General features: G+C 41.6%; 1 protein-coding gene across 7 annotated transcripts; it reads right to left on the reverse strand.

Moving 5' to 3' along the window:
* Positions 1 to 126: 126 nt before the first annotated feature.
* Positions 127 to 21206, reverse strand: akna (AT-hook transcription factor). Of its 7 annotated transcripts, XM_030742785.1 has the most exons (26): positions 20646 to 21206; positions 18332 to 18546; positions 18082 to 18195; positions 14802 to 15389; positions 12992 to 13739; positions 12604 to 12907; positions 11771 to 11845; positions 10886 to 10948; positions 9781 to 9907; positions 9171 to 9265; positions 8994 to 9053; positions 8784 to 8902; positions 8502 to 8673; positions 7658 to 7833; positions 7333 to 7485; positions 6925 to 7165; positions 5866 to 5972; positions 5423 to 5691; positions 5194 to 5335; positions 4444 to 4596; positions 4125 to 4243; positions 3434 to 3559; positions 2956 to 3066; positions 2691 to 2789; positions 2319 to 2445; positions 127 to 1170 (listed from the first exon to the last, which is right to left on the reverse strand). In XM_030742785.1, the coding sequence occupies exons 4-26, from the start codon at positions 15142 to 15144 to the stop codon at positions 921 to 923; spliced, it is 4179 nt and encodes a 1392-aa protein (XP_030598645.1). In that variant the 5' UTR covers positions 15145 to 15389; positions 18082 to 18195; positions 18332 to 18546; positions 20646 to 21206; the 3' UTR covers positions 127 to 920. The 7 variants fall into 7 exon arrangements, with proteins under 7 accessions (XP_030598645.1, XP_030598644.1, XP_030598646.1 ...); XM_030742784.1 differs by lacking the exons at positions 18082 to 18195; positions 18332 to 18546 and having other exon boundaries at positions 20646 to 20900; positions 21006 to 21206; XM_030742786.1 differs by lacking the exon at positions 18332 to 18546.
* Between the last annotated feature and the right edge of the window lie 183 nt (positions 21207 to 21389).

Consider the following 21389-nt stretch of genomic DNA (forward strand, 5'->3'; position numbering starts at 1 on the left):
ATTGGCTTCCATTACACTCAAGACTGAACTGTTTTTTTTTTCTTCCATTATTTCAGTAGTTTCTTAAATTAAAAAAAAAAAAGAAAATCAAACACACCATCATTCTTTTTGAGATTTACTTGGCTCATTATGAAGCAATCAAAAATGTTAAGACACAGGTACAAAGATATAAAACAACAAAATTACCTTAAACACTGACTCTCATTCCTGTGATCTGTTAGTCCTCGGTTTTCTGTTTGTCATCCCAGCAGTATACGATGCAGGATCAACATCAGCACAAATGGGCAATGACTCATATTACAGTAGACATGCCTCATACCATCTACACATACAAAACATCTTTGAAGACATCCAGCGTCGCAGGCTCTTGTTACATAAAATGATGAGTGGTTTGAAGAATGACCGGCCGAAGCTGAGCTCATCGCAGACTGCATTTCAGTTACAGCATAAAGAGTTACTACAGCAACAGGAAATTAATTTCTACAGCAATTAAAATCCTTCATTTCAGATTTCTGAAAACTAGAGTCACATGATCAAAAGATGGCTCAAAGTGGAGCAGTAGCTCCTGAGAACTGCCACAGCTGTAAATCATCATGTACAGTAAATGTACAGGTCTCTATAGTACATCACAGGTTTGAATATTATCTACATACATGAGTGTAAACATGTTGTTCTAAAGTGTACCAGCACATCATTTAATATAAATAATCTGCATTCTATTAAAAATATATATTTGGCCACCTGGGAGTTACAGTAAAACTACCTTTAAAAACATGAGCAAAGAAAATTTACAAAGAGGAGAAAATTTTAGATTTTTATTCACTTTGGTCTGACTGCTCATTCTTCTGGCTGCTGCCTTGTTCTGCAGCTGCTTTGGAGTTAATGATTCTCAGTCTTAGTGCCTCTGATAATAGTTCACACTAGTAGCTGCAGGACTGAGCAAGCAGCTCCTGGTACTGCAGTCCAGATGCCAAAGAGCGAGCCATGTGCCTGGAGGTGTGTTTCATGTGTCGAGCTGCCCTGATGGCTTTGTTCAGTGAGCTGTCCAACGAGGGCTCCCTGCCAGCAGACAGCGAGCGTCTTTTTGTCCTCCTCGCCTCCCCCCGCCCTGTGACCCTGGAGGACGTGGGATTTCTATTAGGAGAGATGTAGATGGGGGACGAGTACAACCTGTAAAAGGTAAATGAAGATTAACTGCTGTCACTCATACAGTAGGTGTTACCACAGATATACTATTTACTACCATCAAACCATCTCAAATTGTTTCATATACAATTTAGAGAGGGGATCAACAGTGATCAAGCCCAAAGGAGCACCACGTCAGGAGCATCAACATTTACCTGTGACCTCTGTTATTCGGCCAGATTCACTGTGACGTCCTGAAATGTTTGGGAACAGCCCCAACTTCAGTGCACATCATCATGCATGGCCACAAAAAAAGCATGATCCTTGCTCGCCACACCGCCTTACTTGCCAAATTTGCCTCCCTGAGTCTTCCTTTTCTCCAAAATGATATTCATGTTTATTAATGGTTGGTGTAGCCGCTACAGGCTTCCACTAGTATTTGCGGCTCTCACTGTTTTTTCTGTTGAAACCGGGTTCAAATGGCTCTTTCCGGATTAAGGTTGCCGACCCCTGGCCTAGGCTGCAGGGGGGGTTCCCATAATGCACTGTTTCTTTTCATTCACCTTATTTACTTTGTTTATACTCCACTCTGCATTAACCACTAATCTCTGGCTCTCTTCCACAGCATGTCTTTTTTTTTCTCTCCTCTCAGCCCAACCGGTCGCAGTAGATTTCTGCCCCCCCAAGCCTGGTTCTGCTGGAGGTTTCTTCCTGTTAAAAGGAGTTTTTCCTTCCCACTGTCACCAAGTGCTGCTCATAGGGGGTCGTTTTGACTGTTGGGTTTTCTCTGTATTATTGTAGGGTCTTTACCCGCAATACAAATACAAGGTTTGTTGTGGTTTGGCGCTGAATTGAATTTGTTAGATTTTTACTTATTTAGCTGTATTGTTTTGGATTTTATTCATCAAACACTTATTATAGATAGATGGATAGATTTGTAGTTTGTTTTTGTTTTGTGTGATTTGGTTTTGTCACTATTTCATTTTTGAGCTGTTTTACTTTAAGCTATACTTATAAGCTGTCTTTATCTTCAATTCAAAAATGAAAAAAAAAAAGAGATAAATAACATCTGTTTTTACATATTAATGTCGACGTTTTGAAATTTTAGGAAATGTAAATAAGCAGAAAATGACATTTTTGGGCCTGGTTTCCACATACTGTCACATACGAGCATGTGAGGGTAGCCCACTTACAGGAGTGGTGGAGGGCACACTGGCATGCACTGCAGCAGTGCAGGTGGTGCTGCAGCTGCAAAGAATCTTCTCTCCGCTGCTCTGTCAGGGGACTCGGTTGGTTGGAGGTCTGAGAGTCTGCGACAGTCTGCGAACCACAGAGAGGGCCAGGAGCTCCATTAACACTTCAAATAATTAAACTCATTTCATTTGATGCAGACTGAATTTATGAGCCGAGAGCAGTGACGGGGCAGAAATTTGCACTGCTGACACTCAACAACCAAACTCAGGTGAAGTCATGGATTAACCGCACAAAGATAATACACCTTTCTTCAGATAAGGGTTTTAATGCTCTATAACTGTGCATCTGAAAAGCACCACAGGATCTCTAACCTGGCTTAATGACTTTGTGCGTTTCCAGGCGTCCACAGAGAGGACAGCGACAGCGGCAAGTGGAGGAATGGCACGGCTCTCTATTGCCACCCACTGGTCCTGATGGTTCAGAGACATCGAAGGAGAGGCTGGTCAACTTTTAGCCATACATATATAAAAATCTGAATATGAAAGTGGCTTTAAGACAGTCGGATTTTGCACTCTTTGCTTGCAAAGATGTTTAGCTGTGCATTAATCTGCTGCTCGAGATAAAAGAGTGACTCACGTTCAGCTGGTTTTCTGTGAGATGACAAACACCGAGAACAAAGAGGAGCGTGACTACCTCTGCTGTCAGGTTCGCCTCCTGTTTCAGACACAGAATCAACAGGATGCTTCCCTGCAACACAGAGATACAGATTTCCTTCAGCTCAAGCCCGTATGGAAAGACCACAAGAATCCAAAGTCAGGAGTTTGACATGTTACAAGTGTGTGCTTAATATAGGGTTGTGTCCCTGTTGCGGTGCAGTGAGTTTTGCATTTTATCTGATAACCACTTCCAACTGCTTTTGCTTGAATTAATTCAGTGCCGTCTCTTCAAATACTGCATTACTGGCACTGTCACGCCTCTAAAAACGAGACACTAAACTCTCACCTTGCCTGTGCAGATTGATGTAAATTGGACCGGAAGCTCAAATTTCTGAAGTGGCATTAAAAGTTGACTGAACTTGTCTTTGCATCTACAGCAGTGTGGCGGGTGTTCTTACTGTGCCGTGTTCGCGTCCTGTGGACAGCAGTTGTGTGGGAAGAGCAGCTATCTGGTGCTGCGGATGTTTGAGTGCATTTGGACGCATGAGGCTGTGGTGCGAAGGGCTGCGGCTCTGATCTTGTCACTGAAAATAAGAACAATGATGATGCAGTAAGTGATGTGACATGTCGTCTCTGGAGCTTGAAAAAAAAAAAAGGGTGACTGACTTCTTTTTGTTTCTTGAAGATGTTTCACCTCTCATCCGAAAGGCTTCTTCAGTTAAGGTTTGACTATGACCTGGATGACTGAGAACCTACACTGTTACGGCATATCATTAAAAATAGGAGCTACTGAACACGACAGGCTTCATGATGGAACTTAAAAGTAGAGGCCACTCTCATGAACTGTGGCTGAAAGTGCAAGTCCCTGAGAGTGAGGCGAACCACATCAGAGCAGGCCTTCAGCTGAAACCACACAAGCTTTTACGGTCAGTGAGTCTATGTATTTATAACTTGTGCATCTAAATCAAAGTTGTGTTATGATGCGACAAGGTTTGATTTCTACACATTACTCCCCTTGGGCCATCATCCAGTGCTCTCACGGTGCTCTATACAGGACTTTCTCATGGCTGGAAGAAATAAACTGCTTGTGTCTCTCCGTCTCCCTCCTCCTTGAGTTTGATGATCAGTTGTTAATTCTGATGAACTCACAGTAATCATGTTGAGGCTTTGGTTGGTTCGCAGAAGCAGATTTCCTCCTGGCTGTTGGTCTCAGTGTAGAATCCTCCTCAAACTCGTCCACACCAACATCACTCTGTTGTTCTCCGGGCCTGAGAGCGGAAGGAGGCTAAATTAAGGGCAAGCTCAAAAGAGCAAAGTTAGCTAGCAGGGCTGCTGTGAATGCATTAAATTGTGGCCTGACTGTGAAATTTCCAAAAAAGGTAACAGATAATGATGTGTCATTATGTTTATTTACATAATAGATTATGCAAATAAAAGGTTGAATTAAAAAAAACAAACAAAAAAGCACCTTATGCCAGGTGAAGCGGTGCTGTGGTTGGGGCTCTTTTCCTGAGCTGAAGGAGCTGATCTAGTAGCGCTGACGGGCTTCTTATTTCTCAGACAGACTTCTAGTCTCTCCTTTAGTCTGGTTACCTCAACCTGCAGTGTCTGCACTGCATCACTAAAAGAAAAAAAGAAATGTTAAAAACCACAAAATAATTCACATTTGCATTTAGTGCATAATTTGAGCTAATTCACCACCACAGAGTTTTGTGGCCAAATATTAGTGAAATCCTGGAGATGTGACCTCTAAAATGTGGCACTGTGGCAAAAATGATACTTTAGCAAGATATTGATGCAGATGCCAGTCCAAACACACACACACATTCTGAAAAGAAAGAAACAACACCACACCATGCAGGAAACAGAGGATCCTAATATACAACCTGATTCAACAGCAGCAGATTCTGTAATAAAGTACATAAAAGAAAATGATTATAGAAGCATTAATAATTCCTGGAGGTATCAAGCCAGCTCATGTTATTGAATTATTGTAATGACAATTATCCTCATCCATCAGAAGTCATCAGGATTCACAGAGACACTGGAATGACTATCATCTGCCACAATCTCAGAGCGGGGACAGGAAGTTACTTTCTGGAACAGGCCATGTACTGTTCACTTGTTTGTTTCAGACGTCCTTGCAGGGTGACATAAATTTGGCCTTGCTGACCGTTATTACCAGGGCAGCTGCTGCTACACACAGACACACACTTACTTGCAATTCTGACTAGAACTCCCTGCTCGAGGAGAATCATCTCGATGATACTGCGCAGCGGTGGAGCTTGAGTGTGAGCTGTGGAGGGAATTGATGGAGTCGGTGTACTGGTCACTCTCTTCACCTTCAGAGCCAGTGTGAGCTGTAGAGACAAGAGGAGGACAACAGGTTAAATACATAAAGAGAAACAGCACAACTGATCAATAAGTAAATCAAATTGGAAACTCACTGCTGTCACTTTCCAGTCCAAACTCACTACTGCCACTGTCCACCCTTTGTTCTCTCAGACTGACCCAGCGCTGTGGAGAGAATGAGAAGGTGGGTCTCCTCAGTGTTCTTCTGTTTCTTGGCGGTCGGTCGAGGCTGAGCCGGGAGCGCACGCTCGGCTCCTGAGCTGTGTGACTGTGTGATGGCGAGGAAAAACGAGATGGTGCAGAGACTAGGCCTGTCTGAGGACTCCTCTTGTTTCCTTCCTGCGACACTGAAACACTGCCGCACCTTAACAGAACATCCAAAAGACGTAAAACACAGAAGACCTCATTTTAAAACAGTCACTGAAAGAAAATCACATCAGAATGCTTTGTGTACGCTATGGTGTGGGGGATGGCACACAAGGTGACATTATTAGTGCAATAAATATGTGCAGAGGGAGGCAGGCAGGCAGTGTTGGACCTCTCTGATGCCCTCTGGTGGAGAGGACTGGAAGCTGCTGCAGGAGTCAGGCGGCTGCTCTCTGAACCAACAAACCCGCTGTCTGTCTCTGGAGAGATGATCCCATCCTGAAAAAAAGAAAAGTTACACAAGATTAATGTTGTTTATCACACTGGCAGCTTTGTGGAATGAATAAGTCAAATCTTTTGATATAATGGAGGATTTTATTAATCACTATATGATAAAAAAAATAAATTATATAGATTAATTAGTTAGTTAGATAGATAGATATGATAAAATATCTAAATATTTTTCCATATATGCGCTACAGTTCCAGTAGCAGCTGGAATAGTGTAGTGGTAACATTACAGTCTTTGGAGCAGGAAAATCGGGGTTCGAATCTAGACCAGGGCGTACTTCCAGTGTTCCAACATACGAAAGAAGCAGCTGCTATCGCAGCTAAAGATTGATGAGGTACAACACAAATGCTACGGCAAGGGGTAGCCAGGACGACAGGTCGGGGGGGGAGATTTCATCATCCCCACACTCTCAGATTGGGTATCAAGCCAATCCAAGAAACTCACTGCGACTACCAAGACTATGTACAGTTGATGTATAACACACACATACATACATCCCAGAGGATAGAGCAGTCACTCGAGACTGACCAAGACTGACTGAACCAGGTTGTAGTCAACCTGATTGAAAGCCTATGACTCGATGCCACATGGATCCTACTTGTGCCCATGAAGTGAAGTGTGGGATTTACCAAGATTTACCTGTCCCCAGCAAACAAGTGTACTATCAATGATTCACTGCCTAAGCGAAGGGCAGCAGAAACTGTACCACCGGCAAATAGCGATATCAGAAAGCATCTACTGTAAATGCGTCTACTGACACTACTACTCCCTCCACTACTACTACTATTTTCACTATTGTGGAAAGCTCAGCTCAGCTCAAACTTATCAAACTTTTACAAATACATGTAAAATATGGTGAATAATAATAATAAAGAAGAAGAAGATTTATTTATTTATTAATTAGAAAGGTTTTAAAAAGGCACTTTACAACATAACGAACCTGAGAAAACACTCTCCTGCTTGCAGCCTGAACCTTGGAGCTCCTCCTCTCTGATCCTTTTATATCTCCGAGGCTGCTCTGACTGCTGCTGTGGGACTTTCCCAACTCTACCCTCCTGCTGCTAGTATGAGGAAAAACAGGGAGGATCATGATCCGGCTGGAGGATGGAGGAGGACTGGACCTGCTGTTCTGCTGTTTGTTCACGTCAGAGGGAGAGTCCTGATGGTCTGATTTAGTGTTCCTGTCAGAGAATTAGAGAGAATTTAGTCCAGTGAAATTAACCTCCTCTTAATTAGCTATACTGTGTATTCAATTCTATTTCTTTGTTTATCAAATAGGCGACTGAAATAGCAGAATGCCAGAACAAACTGTGCTGCAGACCATCTTATCTACTTCTTCTAGACTAACCTCTGTGGGAGAGTTTTCCAGAATTCATTGTTTCCAGTTTCCTGTCTGTCCTTGTCCTCAGGCTGCATGTTAGTTCTTAAAGCAGCAGAGAGGAGAACCCTTTCCTTTTTGCTATGGTCCAGAAGTTTGGGAAGCTCCTTGATGCTTTGGTAGCTAAACACAGGGAGGAGAAACAGTTAAATAATAAAGAGTCCCAGCTGCAGGGCTCATCAGATTTCATAATATTCTCTTATATGATTACAGATCCACAGCAAAGATGCTCATCTCATAATTAAGTTTTAGTGATTCTTGTTCCACAAACAACAGTTTAAACATCACCACTCACTGATTCGCTGCCATGGAAAAGTCCTCTCCAGTGCATTTAGTTTTGCCTGTCAGAGGATTGAGGTAGAGAGTTTCTTCATCATCTTCCTCAGACTCCACATCATCATTTTTACAGACTGAGCTCACGTCTGCTTCTGCTGCCTCGACAGGATCAGCGCGCAAAGGCACAAGTACGGCCTGAAAAGAGATGAAGAGAAAAGTAAATGACTGGATAAAGTCTGGTGCTGCTGTGAACAATAAAAAACATATTAGTATAGAAAGTTTGTTTCAGTGGGATTTTCTTTATAGGTCCAGACACGCTGTTAACAGTTTAACACTAGATGTATTTCACAAATGTCAGAGTTCAGGGACAGTGCATTAAAACAGCAGTGATGAAGGGAAAGTAACTGGTATCTATACAGCAGATTTCTAGTTTTCTAGACTCCTCAGGCAACGACAAGCCACATCAAGCAATTAAGCACTTTATCTATCACACACTCACGGAAGTCGGATGCAATTTGAGGTTCATATTTTGCCTAAGGACTGTTCAGCATGCTACCTGGAGGAGCTGGGATCTAACCACCAACCTTATGACTTGTGGAAGACACCCACTCTTCACAGCTGTGGCAAAAGTCTTTCTGGGTCCAAGTGGCATAAATTTTGTAACCAGAGAGTGAATGCATGGCTGGATGCAGACATCTGGGTGCCCACCAATCTGTGGTGACTACTACACTACCTGCTAACTACGAAGGCACTAAATACCCACGCCTCCTCCAAGCAGACTAGGCTTATTAAGAACTACATTTCATGGTCACAGAGCTATAATAATCCTGGCCATAGACAGAATAAAATGATGGTGTTGCCACCTGTGGGTGAGTCAGGGTTTCTACATCCACGGAGGGGGCAGATGGTGAGGTGGGTTGAGGAGGTGGAGAGGGAGGAGTACCACAGGTGGGCTGATCCCGTTGCATCTGTTCCACCTGCTCTTTCAGCTCATCCATACGCAGTCCACACTGAAAGATCAGCCCCTCTAACTCCCTGTTGCATAAAAGAAATGCAAAAGAAACCCAGAATAAAAACAGAGTAATGAGCACACATGAATACAAAATATAAAATGTATTAAATGTAATACTGGATATCAATCTTACCGTTCAGGGTCAAACTGGCTGATTTCTACTCCTCGCTGCTGCAGGAGTTTGTGCTCATCCCTCGCTAACAAGTATCCCCTCTCTAAAGATTCGAGCCCCTCAGCAAGCTGAGATGTACCCTGAAAAAGAGCATCCGCTTATCCTATTCAATAAATATTCCCATTAGAAGTCATTTTTAAAGAATTCAGCTGAGCATTTTTTTCTTCTTACCTCAGTTTGTTCAAAAGGTTTGAGTTTCTTGCTCTTAAGGAGATCCTCAAAAGTCTGCATCTGAATGAAAAATCAAACGCTTTATCACATAATCACGTCTTAAATCGCCATCACCGTCATCACTATTCAGCAAATGTGATTACTTTAATCTATAAAAAGGTTTCATTGTCCAGTTACCTGCTGCAGAAACTTGTCAGTCTGACTGAACAGAATATTAGCCAGCTGCTGTCCAAGCTGAGCGCCTGGTTCAGTCGGACCCGAAGCCGAACTTCCTGCTCAAAGAACAAACAGATTAGAGGGAGCCAGAAACCATTCACCCCCAAAAATCTAATGTATGTGTTTTTTTGTTTTTTTTTATCTGGCCTGTGCAGTTATTTTGCCATTTACATTATTGTATGAGCTGCACAGACATCTGCCTTGTCTTGAATATAATGGAAGCAAATGACACACGCCCTCTGGTGCTTAAAGCACAAGAAAAAACCGAGCAAACAATGTCCCCTCAAAAATAAATCAATCTATAAACTTTGCTGTGAGCAGTTTAAAATTGGAACTGTGCTCTTTTTCATCCTACATCTCCAACCAAATGAAGGGTGAGCAGCTGAAGGGGAACACCATAAATGTTTACAGCCTGTCATGCTATAACTAGTATGAACCTCGTGCCATAAGCGCACTCTTTTCTGCAGAGTCATAGGGTTGAGTGGTGATGTGTTGAGCAGTGAAGGAAAACTACTGACATTAATACGACATTTGGCAGCAAATAAGTAAACACTGAATAAAAATGAGATACCCTGATGTGTCCTGATGTCTGCCTTCTGAGCCAGAGGAAAATCCAGTTTTAGGAACTTTGAAGCATCACAGTTCAGTCCTGACTGCACACTGTGGCCAGGATTTGGTGGGTCAGAGTACAGGTTAACCTGGAGGAAACATGAAGAATAAAAAACACAAGTGATCTCAATAATTATTACCTCACCTCCTTATATGAGTACTTCTAAATTTTTAACATCTCAACACATTCTTTTACCACAATAAACTGAGACTTCAACAGCTTTAAATCACTGGTTGCTCTAATTTCTCATTCCAGAAATCCATGCTGTGTGTGTGTGCACACACACAGCAGGACAACATCCCCATCTAGTGTCCACAGGTTGTGAGCTTTCACCAAAGCTCCACAACTGTTCTAATTAACACAAGAGGAGGAATTTAGGTCATTTAAAGGGTGAGGAGAGTAACTGAATTTGAAAAGAGAGGTTAAATATACTCGTGATCATTCCACCAAAATGTGAAAATGAGCGTGAATGAACAGATTCAGCTCTCTGACGGTCCAATCTTAATGACCTCAACGATCCTTTTACACAGACATGTACACACACTGGGATCGTAAACAGCTGTATTGCACCCAGAGAGACACTTTAATATGCAATTAAGAGACAACACAAATTAATCAGAAAGACCCCCACCAAATTCAAATCATCAATCAGACTGGAACCAATCAGATTTCTTATTAAACTGAATGCAAGCTCAGGCACAAATCCCCAAAGGACTGAAGATAAATCTACTGGAACAGATTTCTAATTAGCACAAAGATACAGTAACAAATATCTGTAAATTTTCAGTGTAAAGAAACTCCTCCCACCCTGCCAGGGCGATGTTAAATGGGCAGAAGGGGACAGATGGTGGTTCAGAGTTTGTAGTGAAGGAGATGGAGGAGAGGCGGGGAGCTCAGCAAGCTGATTTTAATTGGTGCTGAATGTGGAGCCCTGCTGCACAAACAGCAACGATCCACCAATTCTTTAAAGCAGCAGTTTCAGAACACTTCAGCACTCCTCCTGCCTCTTCTTCATTTATTTCTAACCCCACTTTTCTGACACTTCTGATCATCTGCAGTGACATACTGCTCTGCCTGTGATGTGCTCACACTGTCTGGACCTGGGCTGCTGATTCTCTACAGCGCTGTCCTGCAAAAATGAAGTGCAGACTTAAATAAATATTAGAACATAAATCTGTAATTATATTGCACAAACCTTCATTTAAAATGTACTTATTTATAAAACAGTTCATAATTCTAATGATCCTCTTTTTGCATCATTGTGAGTTCACTGTTGCACAAACTTTTATCCCTCCACATAATTTTTTTTTTATTCTTGATGCTGGAAATGAGATCTCTGCCCCTTTTCTCTTGTACATTCAGAGGACATCTGAACAAAAAACAAAACAAAACAAAAAAAACAGGCACAAAAATTATGGATATATGCTCTGGACTGTAGTTTATTTTACAGGATGCTGTTGTAATCATATTTCAGAGGAGCGCCTTCTCCACGCAGCATCTTTTTAACTGTCTGGTTTTTTTAATAGAACATGGTGGCTTTGATATTTCTCACATAAACCTACAAGATAAACTGAATGAATGGATTTAATTTTGGGGAAAACTGAAAAAAAAAAAAAAAAAAAAAAAAAAAAAAAAAAATCAAGATTTTCTGGAATTTTTAATACTTTTAGTTCATGTGACCTTTAATTTTAAGCTGTTCCATTATTTAATTAAAGCTGCATAATTACTTTTTGTTTACAAGAAAAATTCAATAAAAATGCCCAAAATTGAAGTAAATAAGTTGTCCATCATTTTGAAGTTTTGTATTAACTTTAATAATAGTGGCTTAATGGTGAGACCAATAATAACTCTATATGATAGTGATATGTACTGTTTTTTTTTTACATCCCTGAGCTCCAATCCACACCATTAAAAAGGTGACAAATTACAGCCGGATCTGTAGATTAACTACCTTGGCTTCCAGACGCAGACGATCAATTGTGTTCTCTGCCTCGGCGTACTTAGTCAGCAGTCTGTTGTAGTCTTCCTGCAGCCAGAGGAAATAAACGAGGAGGTGGTGAAGAGAAGCAGAGTGCAAAGGAAATGTGACATGAGGGGGGGGACGAGACAAATGAAAAAGAAAAGGAATAAAGCAAAAACGGAGGCGATGAAAGAGAGGAATGAGAGACTGGAGCAGAATTTAGGTCCCATTCGGACTAATTCATCCTGTGAGGCTGTCAAATAAAAGCTGAAAACAGGAGGCCAGCCATGCAAAAATATTTGTGTACTTTTTGTTCTGATTTGCTTTTCCTTTTTCTGGCTGCTCAAACGTGCCAGTTGAGATGGTTTGGGTATGTGACTGGGATGCCTCCTTGGTGATGTCCAACTGGGAGGAGATCCCAGGACAGACCTAGAATACGCTGAAGAGACTATGTCTGTTGGTTGGGTTGGGAACGCCTCAGTGTCCCCCAAGAAGAGCTGGAGGAGGTGGCTGGGGAAAAGGAGGTCTGGGCATCTCTGCTTAGACTGACCCGGATAAGCAGAAGAAAATAAATAAATGGATAGATTGGATCAGTTTAGATGAAGTAATTAGAAAAGTAATTCAGGTTATTGCTATAGTAAATCTAAGTGAAGAGAAATTTGTGTTGGTTCAGCAGACTGATTAACAACAAATTTAACAAGCCCATGCTTAACAAGTTCAGTCCATATCGGACTACAGTCACACCAACCTGAAAATTAGACCTTTTCAGGACATTCTGTCTCGATCTCATCCAAACTGAAACACCTCTTAGCCTCTACCAGTACCTGAAGCTGATTGAGCAGTGTGGTGGCCTGCTGGCGGCATCTGAACTCCTGAGGCACAATAGCATTGGTGGCACTGGTCGGCTGTCTGTTGCACTCCGATGGGGTAGGAGATCCATCAGGGGTGTTCAGCAGGATGTCTTTCACAATATCAGCAGGGGATTTAAACACTACAGGGGGCTCAGGTGATAGGGACTTCCCTGTTAACAAGAGTGTGCTCTTGGGGGGCTTGTAACCTCCTCTGGGGAAACGAACTCTAGGTTCGACCTTTGAGAAGTCTGGTGTGTGGCAACTCAGAGACCCCTTCCTGGAAAAGGAGAATCAGGATGTAAGAAAACAGAAAAGAGCAATAAGACTGCTCAAATGAAATGGTTAACAGAATGTGTTTTACCTGCATTCATCCACTCCAACATTAATCCTGGTTCTAGGAGTCCTGGGCTCCCTGTCACAACTTTTGTTCTGTTTGGATTTTGAGGAGTCTGACCTGACTGTACTGAGAGAATGGGTCCTTGAATACGTAGCCTCAGGAGAGTGCTTCCTTGTTCTTCTTGGTTTGGGAGTGGGCTGACTAGGCTCCTCATCTGTCTTTCCTGGTTCTTCCCCAGAGTTATTACTTAATCTACCAATTTTTGAGATGACTTGTTCAGAAAACACTGCTACTGGAGGAGGAGAAGCCCTGAGCTTTATCTCGGAATAGCGAGAACTGGAGTTGAGGCTCATGTGGCTGCTGTATGATTCTGGAAAATCTGTGAAGCTCATTTCTGGAAAGGTTTCAGCGTCAATTCCTGGGGCAGTATTTAATTCTTTGGCAGTGAAATGCAGAAGATGTGGCAAAGTTGTAGCAGCAACGGGTAAGGCAGACTGGGACAGTGGAGAGGAGACTCCGACAGGGTCTACAGCACACGGCTGAACACTGGAAGGCTGTCCTGACCTGATCTTCTTATTCTCTTCTTTACCAATATGAACTTTGGCAGGCCACACCATAGCTCCAAGCGGTCCTGATGTGCTGGTGTGTTCAAATCTGTCACTCCTGTGGCTCTGCCCTCTCTCTTCTTCTCCATCTTTTTCTTCCTTGATCATGTCGAGGCGCTCTGCTGCGAGCCTCTCCTCCCCATCCTCTGACCACAGTTTTAACTTATCTACCATTACAAAGAGAAAAACTGGTTAAGGAATTGATTTGAGCACTAGCACAACAAAGGATTGCTTTAATGGATGACACTAATGTGTCCGCATGCAAAATCAGTTCCATGATGCTGTTAAGAAAAACCAAACTCAATTTAAATTGAGCAGATTTACCCTTTAGGTCATCACCTCGGGCACCTCTAGCCCTCTCCAGCACTGCTATTTTTAGCTTTCTCTGTTTCAAACTGACCCAACTTTCAGGTTAGGGATCAACAGTGGTAATGAGAGCTGGGCCTCTGACTATGACTCAGGAAAAAAGAAGCAGTTTAGTTGATACTGTCCAAACCCTAAGGTGGCACAACAACTGAGGAGAGTAACCAGGAGCATGATCAGCTTTCTACCCCCCAGGTAGAAAGCTGTCAGAGTGCAGAGTGCTACTTAAATTTAATGTAAGCAGAAAGGTCACAGCCCCAAATTAAAACATATTTTGTAGCGTATGCAGTGCTGGAAATGGTGCAACACTGCCCAAGAAGATTAGGGGGAGACAGAAATGGGTGTGGTTTTTGATTTTTAAAGCTGGAGGGGATCAAATTCTTTGATCACACCTTATTTACAACATTACCATATACCTGTACTATGTTTACCGCATCACTTAAGTGCAAACTAGTCTGTAAAGTAGAAACAAATACCCGTTTTAATCACCTGATGACAAAATAATCGGCATTTTGAGAACAAAAAGAAAAAAATAATCTGACAGAATTAATATTTCTATTTTCTCAGGATTTTTTTTTGTCTTGCATTATATTAAGCACATTATTTTTAAGTTTTAGAAAATATAAAACATGAAAAACAACAAATCTGATTTTTAAATTTTGTTTTTTTTTTAATTTCAGGTATTTTATTGTCCAACTGACTGGGAAACCATTTAGTCCAGCTCATCATGCAAATATTCTGCAAGCCCAGGTAAAATAATTCAAAGGTCTCAGAAATAAATAAATGAATTCAACTGCATTAGAACAGGAACAAAATAAAACAAAAAAAACTTGATAAATTAAATGATAAATTAAATTAAGGCTCACAGGATGACGGTTTTCCCACATCCTCTGCTGCTGACTTGTAGCTCAGCTCCTCAGATGGCCCATCCGTCTCACACCCACTAGGATGTGCCTCCTCTGGGGTGAAGGATCCAGGGTACCCATCTGAATTATATTCCTCCAGTTCCACATCTTCAAGTGCCTCTGCCAATCCAATGATGCCATTCTCATCCATCTGACTAACAAAGTCATCCTCTCTTTCTGCCTGTTCTTCATCATCATCAACATCCCAATCATCCTCCGATATAACAGTGCTACTAGGTGAGGCGTGGGCTGGGGCAGGGGTCCAGAACAGAACCCCTGCTGTGGTGTTCTGTCTTCTTTCCATTCACCTTGCAGCCTCCCTCAGTCCTTTGTCTTGGCTTCAGTTGCTGTTTCAGCCAGGCACAGGAACCTTCAGCATATTTTGTAGTGTATTCGGCTCTGCAGTGAGAGCCACTTTCAAAACCATGGTGGAGGAAGTTTACAAATTCCAGTAGAAGTCATTAAGCTGGTGACAGTCCAGCGGTAACGGCTACAGACTCAGTGATTATTCTTCAGTGCTGGGGAGCAGGAAGCCTCTGGATTCGATACCTGAAACACAAGGAAGCAACCAACACTTATTTCACTTCATGTAATGCTTTGCAGTGAATCAAGGCTAACAGATTTGAGCAGCAAGATTTACTGCAGAAGCTTTGATGCTAACCCTGAATCCTAATCTATTTTGCATTAAAATTATTTTTAAAATTTTTATATTGTCACAGATAAAACAAACACCCTAGGTATAATACACAAAAATAGAGCAATGAAAATCAATAAATAAAGGACCACGCTGTCATGATGGCAATGATTTCAAATTAAAGTAAACAAAGGACAAAAATTAAACTTTGTCATAATGCAGAAACATATGCAATTAAAAATATTACTTAACTTCACTATAGATGAAAGACATAAATGATCATAAATTACATAAATACCAGCCAGATGCTGTTGTTTTTAGAAAAAAAAAAAGGTTATTGATTTTTTTTTTAAGTTTAGTTGAGGGATGTCTAACTACAATATGTTAATATTTCCTGGGGAAATGTGCAGTTCAAAAGCTGACTCGTGATATTTCAGGCAATCAGAAGTAAGTATATTTGCAATGAAGTACATCAAGACCCATTTCTAACCTGAGATGAACTTGTGTTAGTCTACGCCACTGATTAAGCATTCCTTTTTATTGTTCCCTGCTCAAATCCTGCACCATCAGCTCACAGCACCAACGCCAGCCTATTCATCTCAATCATGAAACATGCACAGTATACAGGTAAGAGAGCTTGGATTAGACTGCTAGTTCAAAATGTAACACATCAAGTCCCCCAAGAATTTGCCTGGAGCTGTGACGCTCACTATGGCAACTCCACAACATGAACTCAAGCTGTGCTTTTAAACTTGCGCTATTAAACTTCTCTGACAGCTACACTGCTGCTTATTCATGTGACCCTCCTCGCTGCCCACATAAACATATAAATCGTATATAAACAAATTCTCAAATCTCAATTGCTTTAGCAGCAATGTCACAGTGTAATTATCACTTACTTCCATTGTCGCTGACAGAAGCGCTAAAATGATTTAACCTGATTACTTTGGTTTTGAGCCATCAGGTCAAGAATGAACTGCATAGCCAGTCACAGACCTTAGCATGCATCAACATCAGAAGCAAAATCTACCTATCAATCTAATGTGTAGCATTTTAAAACAAAGCACAAGTGAAGTACACACTCTACAACACTCACATTTCCATTAAGAAAAGTGGTAACCATGGTTGGTTGCTTCTTTCATCAATATCCCAGATTACCACAAGGGGATTATGAAGCCTGGCGCTTCTTTCATCTCTTAACTAACATACAAACTGTTACACAGAGACACACTCAGATTTATCTGCAGACGCACACTCACAGACTCGCATCACGCTGAGCCCTTTCATACACAAATTGCCAGTGACTCTCCACACTGGCCAACATGGCAAACTCACCATGCATTTAAACTAGACCACAACGAACAAGAGCACGCAGCTCTGCAGATAAACAACACGAGAGGCAGGTTTACAAAAACAACAACTTCAGAATAGAAACACTTGGAGAAAACAGTGTAATTATGGCATTATTTCTATGGTTTCTTTCTCCTCCTCAGACACGCAGGAGCTTTCTGGGACACATGAAGACCACAACTTAATATGAGGCAAATATATGTGCCACCTTACATTTTGGTTGCACTAGATTCACAGCCATAACACAAATTCCTTCACCCAAGATTTTACACACAAAATATGACTCAGGATAAATTATAATATGATATCACTTAAACTATGCAGCACACAACTGCATGCAAACATCTGAACAATTGCATGTTTTGATCATTTTTGAAGGAAACTCAAGTAAATGCAAGTCTTGCAGCAATTAAAAGATGGACATTTTGCCAAATGTTAGCGCAGTGTGATGATTTCAAAACAGAAACATCGCACAAAATAACAGTTTGCAATTTACAGTGTCTGAAACGCAACTCTGGATGTCAAGAAAACTTTCAGATCAAACTGCATGCCCACCGGGCAGAAAGGTAAAGCAAAATCCCCGATGTGACTGCAAAGTGGCTGAAGGACGGTTTAGCTGACACAGTGGTAGTGGTGCTCCTTTCATGCAACATTTATGGACAAAAAGGGTCTACATAAAAGAATTATCAGAAGGACTTTACCTGCTACATCATCACAAAAGTTAGTACAGCAGCACAGTGAACAGATAAGCTCTGTGGCGACAATCATTTTGGAGAAAAGGAAGGTGGGGAATTTTATTAAAAGAACATCTTGCCATCTCAATCGCGGACTGAGGCTGAAGTGCTCTGGTTTAGGTTTGTGCTGCAGAAAGAATGAATTTTAATAAATATCTACTAATTCCAGATGGAAATCTCTTGCAGTCGGTCCAGAAAGGTAAAGTCAAAAGAGACAGAATCTTTGGGATAATTATTCATGTAATAGGAGGAAGTAATAAGATTAACTCTAGCTCTGCTCTGTCCTGTGACTGTGTGCCAACCAGCCAGCTAGTAAAATCCAACACCAGGGCACTAAACTGCAAGCACAAAAATGCAATTCAGCCATCACTTATTTTACTGTGTATATGTGTATAATTTAACTGACACTCCTAAAAAAAAAAGTCCAGCCCGACTGCCTGCATGTAAATACAAAATATATAAGATACTCTATATTGCAATGTGTATGGATAGTGCTTTACTTTTAAAAAGGTAATTTGTGTACCATATTGCAGAGTGGTTTTGATAATTCCATTAGTAATGGCCCTAAGCTGCAGGTAACCAGCTGTATCAGCCCATCCAACTTATCAGCCCAGCAGCGAGTGAATAAGCAGTAAACCTGAGGACACAGACAGAGCAAACAGCAGCCAATTTCTCATAAGATCAAAGCTGGACCTAAATTCATAAGCTTTTAGGTTATCTACAGCTGGAACTTCCCTTTAGGTGAGTCAAAAAAAGGCAGAGAAACAACTCACCTGTTGCTCTGCTCATACTCCATGTTTATTCCGAGGGGAACTAAGGATTTAACTCTGCTGCCAGATGGGGGGAGTTAAGCTGCTCCAAATCCCTGACAGGGGGCTTCGCCGATCGTAAACAGACAACAATTATCATCCAGAACATGTGACTGGCCAAACTCTGTGCTACAGAAAGACTAATCACCACTAGACAGTGAGGCACACTGAGAACACATCTACGATACACAGGTGAGTTGGAGGTTTAGGAAGGAGAGAGGAGGAATGACAGCACGAGGGAAAAAAGAACAGGTGATACAGAGGAAGAGGAGAGAAAAGAGGAAGAAAAGCTGTCACAAAATCAACAGGGAATATATATGTTTTCACAGGGTGACACACTTGCTGAATTTTGAGCACACAGCGAACAGAAGTATAGGTGGAGCTGCCCCACAGAGCACCGATCTGTTTAGGAACGCCTAGTGAATAAGATATGGCAGCTAATCTTCTTAGGAGGCACAGGAGCACTGAGGACACAGGCTGAATTATGCAGAAGGAACTGGTCAAGATAGCGATTTCATCAAGTTTTACAGTCATTTCATTTTAAGTTCTACTGAACTGGAATGGACTGGCATTGAACTTTAGACTACAAGCCACATTTCACAACACATAGACTCACCAGGTAACCTAACTCATGCATACTCTGTGGACTGTGGGAGGAAGCCAGAGTACCAGAAGGAAACACACCAAGGAGGGAAAACATACAAACGCCACACTTTTGACTATCCAGCCTCAATACTCTGCTTTGGCTGCAAGACCTGTATGTTACAGCGTCTCCCATTTTTGTGCCTCTTCTGCTGCATACTCCGAGTGGACTCTCAGTTCAATAATAAAGACACACTAACAACATTTGCAGCTTCCCCCGGCAGAACAAGATGGAAATTCTTTCTGCAACACAAACCTAAACCTTCTACTTTTGCTAAACACTCAAGGGCATTTTTACACTACGAGGCGCACTCACGCACACACTGAAATACCTTTATCACACACACTGAAGAAGTGCACAATTTGAGATTCAAGGACACTTCAAGATGAAGACAGAAGGAGCAAGGGAGAGAACAACTGACCTTCCAATTAGTAGATGACCCACTCTACTGCCTAAACAGCAGTGCTGTCAACTTGCTGCTGGTTCGCAAAATAACATTTATCATCATCTTATGTAATGCTAAAAATCAACTGTTGAGAAACTGTAGCTGGAAAAATGATAGTTTTAAAGAGACTTAAGACTCAGGGAAGTCTTTTCCCACACAAGTATATTTTAAGACGTGATTTAAGGTAAGTCACTGACTGAGCCAACCTGATTTCAGAGCCCTGATTAAAAACACTTTGTCCTCTTTAGTTTTCAGTCTTCCCCCAGGAACAGACAGAAGACCCCTGTCCAAAGAGCTCAAAGTATGAAGTATATTTCATGGCTGCAACACTTATTTTGTTGAAAAACAGGGGACAAAGTGGGGGCGTGTCACCAAGGCAAACCGGTAAACAGAGCTTTATATGAAGACAGTTGTTGTGTTTGAACCCAAACCATGATCATCTTTTTCTTAACCAAACCAAGTATTTTTTACTAAATAAACACAGCAAGAATATAAGTCTGTTATTAAAATCTAGGTAAAAATGAAACATGTTTGGATCAGCCACCTTCCACGTGGTGATATGATCTATGGAAGTTTACCCAAAAGGCACTTTTTAAAATAATTTCTCCATCAAAAAACAGATATATCATCCAGGATACCAATGCTTGTTTCTGTTACTCTGTGTTTACTCTATGTGCTGGAACAAAAACAAAAATAGTTGCCTTTTAGATGGTGACACATGGGGTGAATATTAAAAAAAAACCTGTTCATTCTGAGGGTTCTAGTGGGAGAACCCACTGATTTTACATGAAATGAACCCACTTTTGCTGGTAAATATCTATCAGAACTGTATTCCAAAAATCTGTGCTGCCAGCTAGATCTGATTCTGTACAGATCCTGTAAAAACACATTGGAGAGCCATGTGAGAAAACTACACAGTCTTACTTTGATCCACAGTTTCAGGCAGCATCGATATACTTTTTTTTCCAACTTCCTCAGCTCTGCAAACAAGCAGTTCCGGGACTATAAAGAAAAAACTTGTTCAGCTACACCTACAACCAAGTCCTACCAGCCAGGCTGGGGGGGGGGGCACATAGCAAATAAAAGTGGAAAAATAAACAATGCCTTCGCCCTTCTGAAGAGAGTGCACGGAGATGCATTCAAAGAAACACTGCTGTGAAGAAATCTAAGCGCATTAGCTTACAACTTACCTCGTACAAACGCAGTAATTGGTGGATCGTGAAGATGAGATGAACAAAAAGACTTCGGGGATGTCACGATGGGCAGATTTAACAACATGGGTCGGTTGCCTTGAAAACGGCAAAACTAAAGAGGAGAAAAGACCCACCCCCCGTGTCACCATGGCACACGCATCACAACAAGCCGCCGTCAGTAAACAGGTATCCGGAGCTTTGAGAAAGTCGCTAAACAGCTCACTTCACGGTTTGTCACCGTTTGCTTCTTCACTGCGGAGTAATGTTAGAGCAAACCGTTAGTAACTGTAAGCTAGCTCCACAGAAGCCAGTGTCAGTTTCAAAACTTAGTTATCGTTACCATCACTTACTCCTTACTTTAAGATTAAACAAAACAACAAACAACCCCCGTTCCGACCACTTTCAGCTACACAACGTGGGCACCTTAATTCATAAGCTGTTACGCTGGGTCATTAACCCAAAGAGAGCTGGGGTTTCTGAAATTTATAAGGCTAATTATAAGCCTTTAAGGCTTGTGAGTGTAGCACTGATTTAGCAGGCAGTCCAGTTTTACCCGAGGCGCCGTGTTTGGGTTAATTTTAACCCTGAGTTTAGACTTCAGGCCCTTTATTCTCTTCCACCTAAGGCGTACACGTCTTGGCTGTTTTTTTAAAGAGTGACTTTGACGAGAGTTAACGCCTTCTACTCAAGCCTAAACACAGTAGTTGAATTATGACGTTTATTGCGACTATCAATACCTGA

This window comes from Archocentrus centrarchus, chromosome 12 (genome assembly GCF_007364275.1).
Source record: "Archocentrus centrarchus isolate MPI-CPG fArcCen1 chromosome 12, fArcCen1, whole genome shotgun sequence".
Classification (NCBI taxonomy): Eukaryota; Metazoa; Chordata; class Actinopteri; order Cichliformes; family Cichlidae; genus Archocentrus; species Archocentrus centrarchus.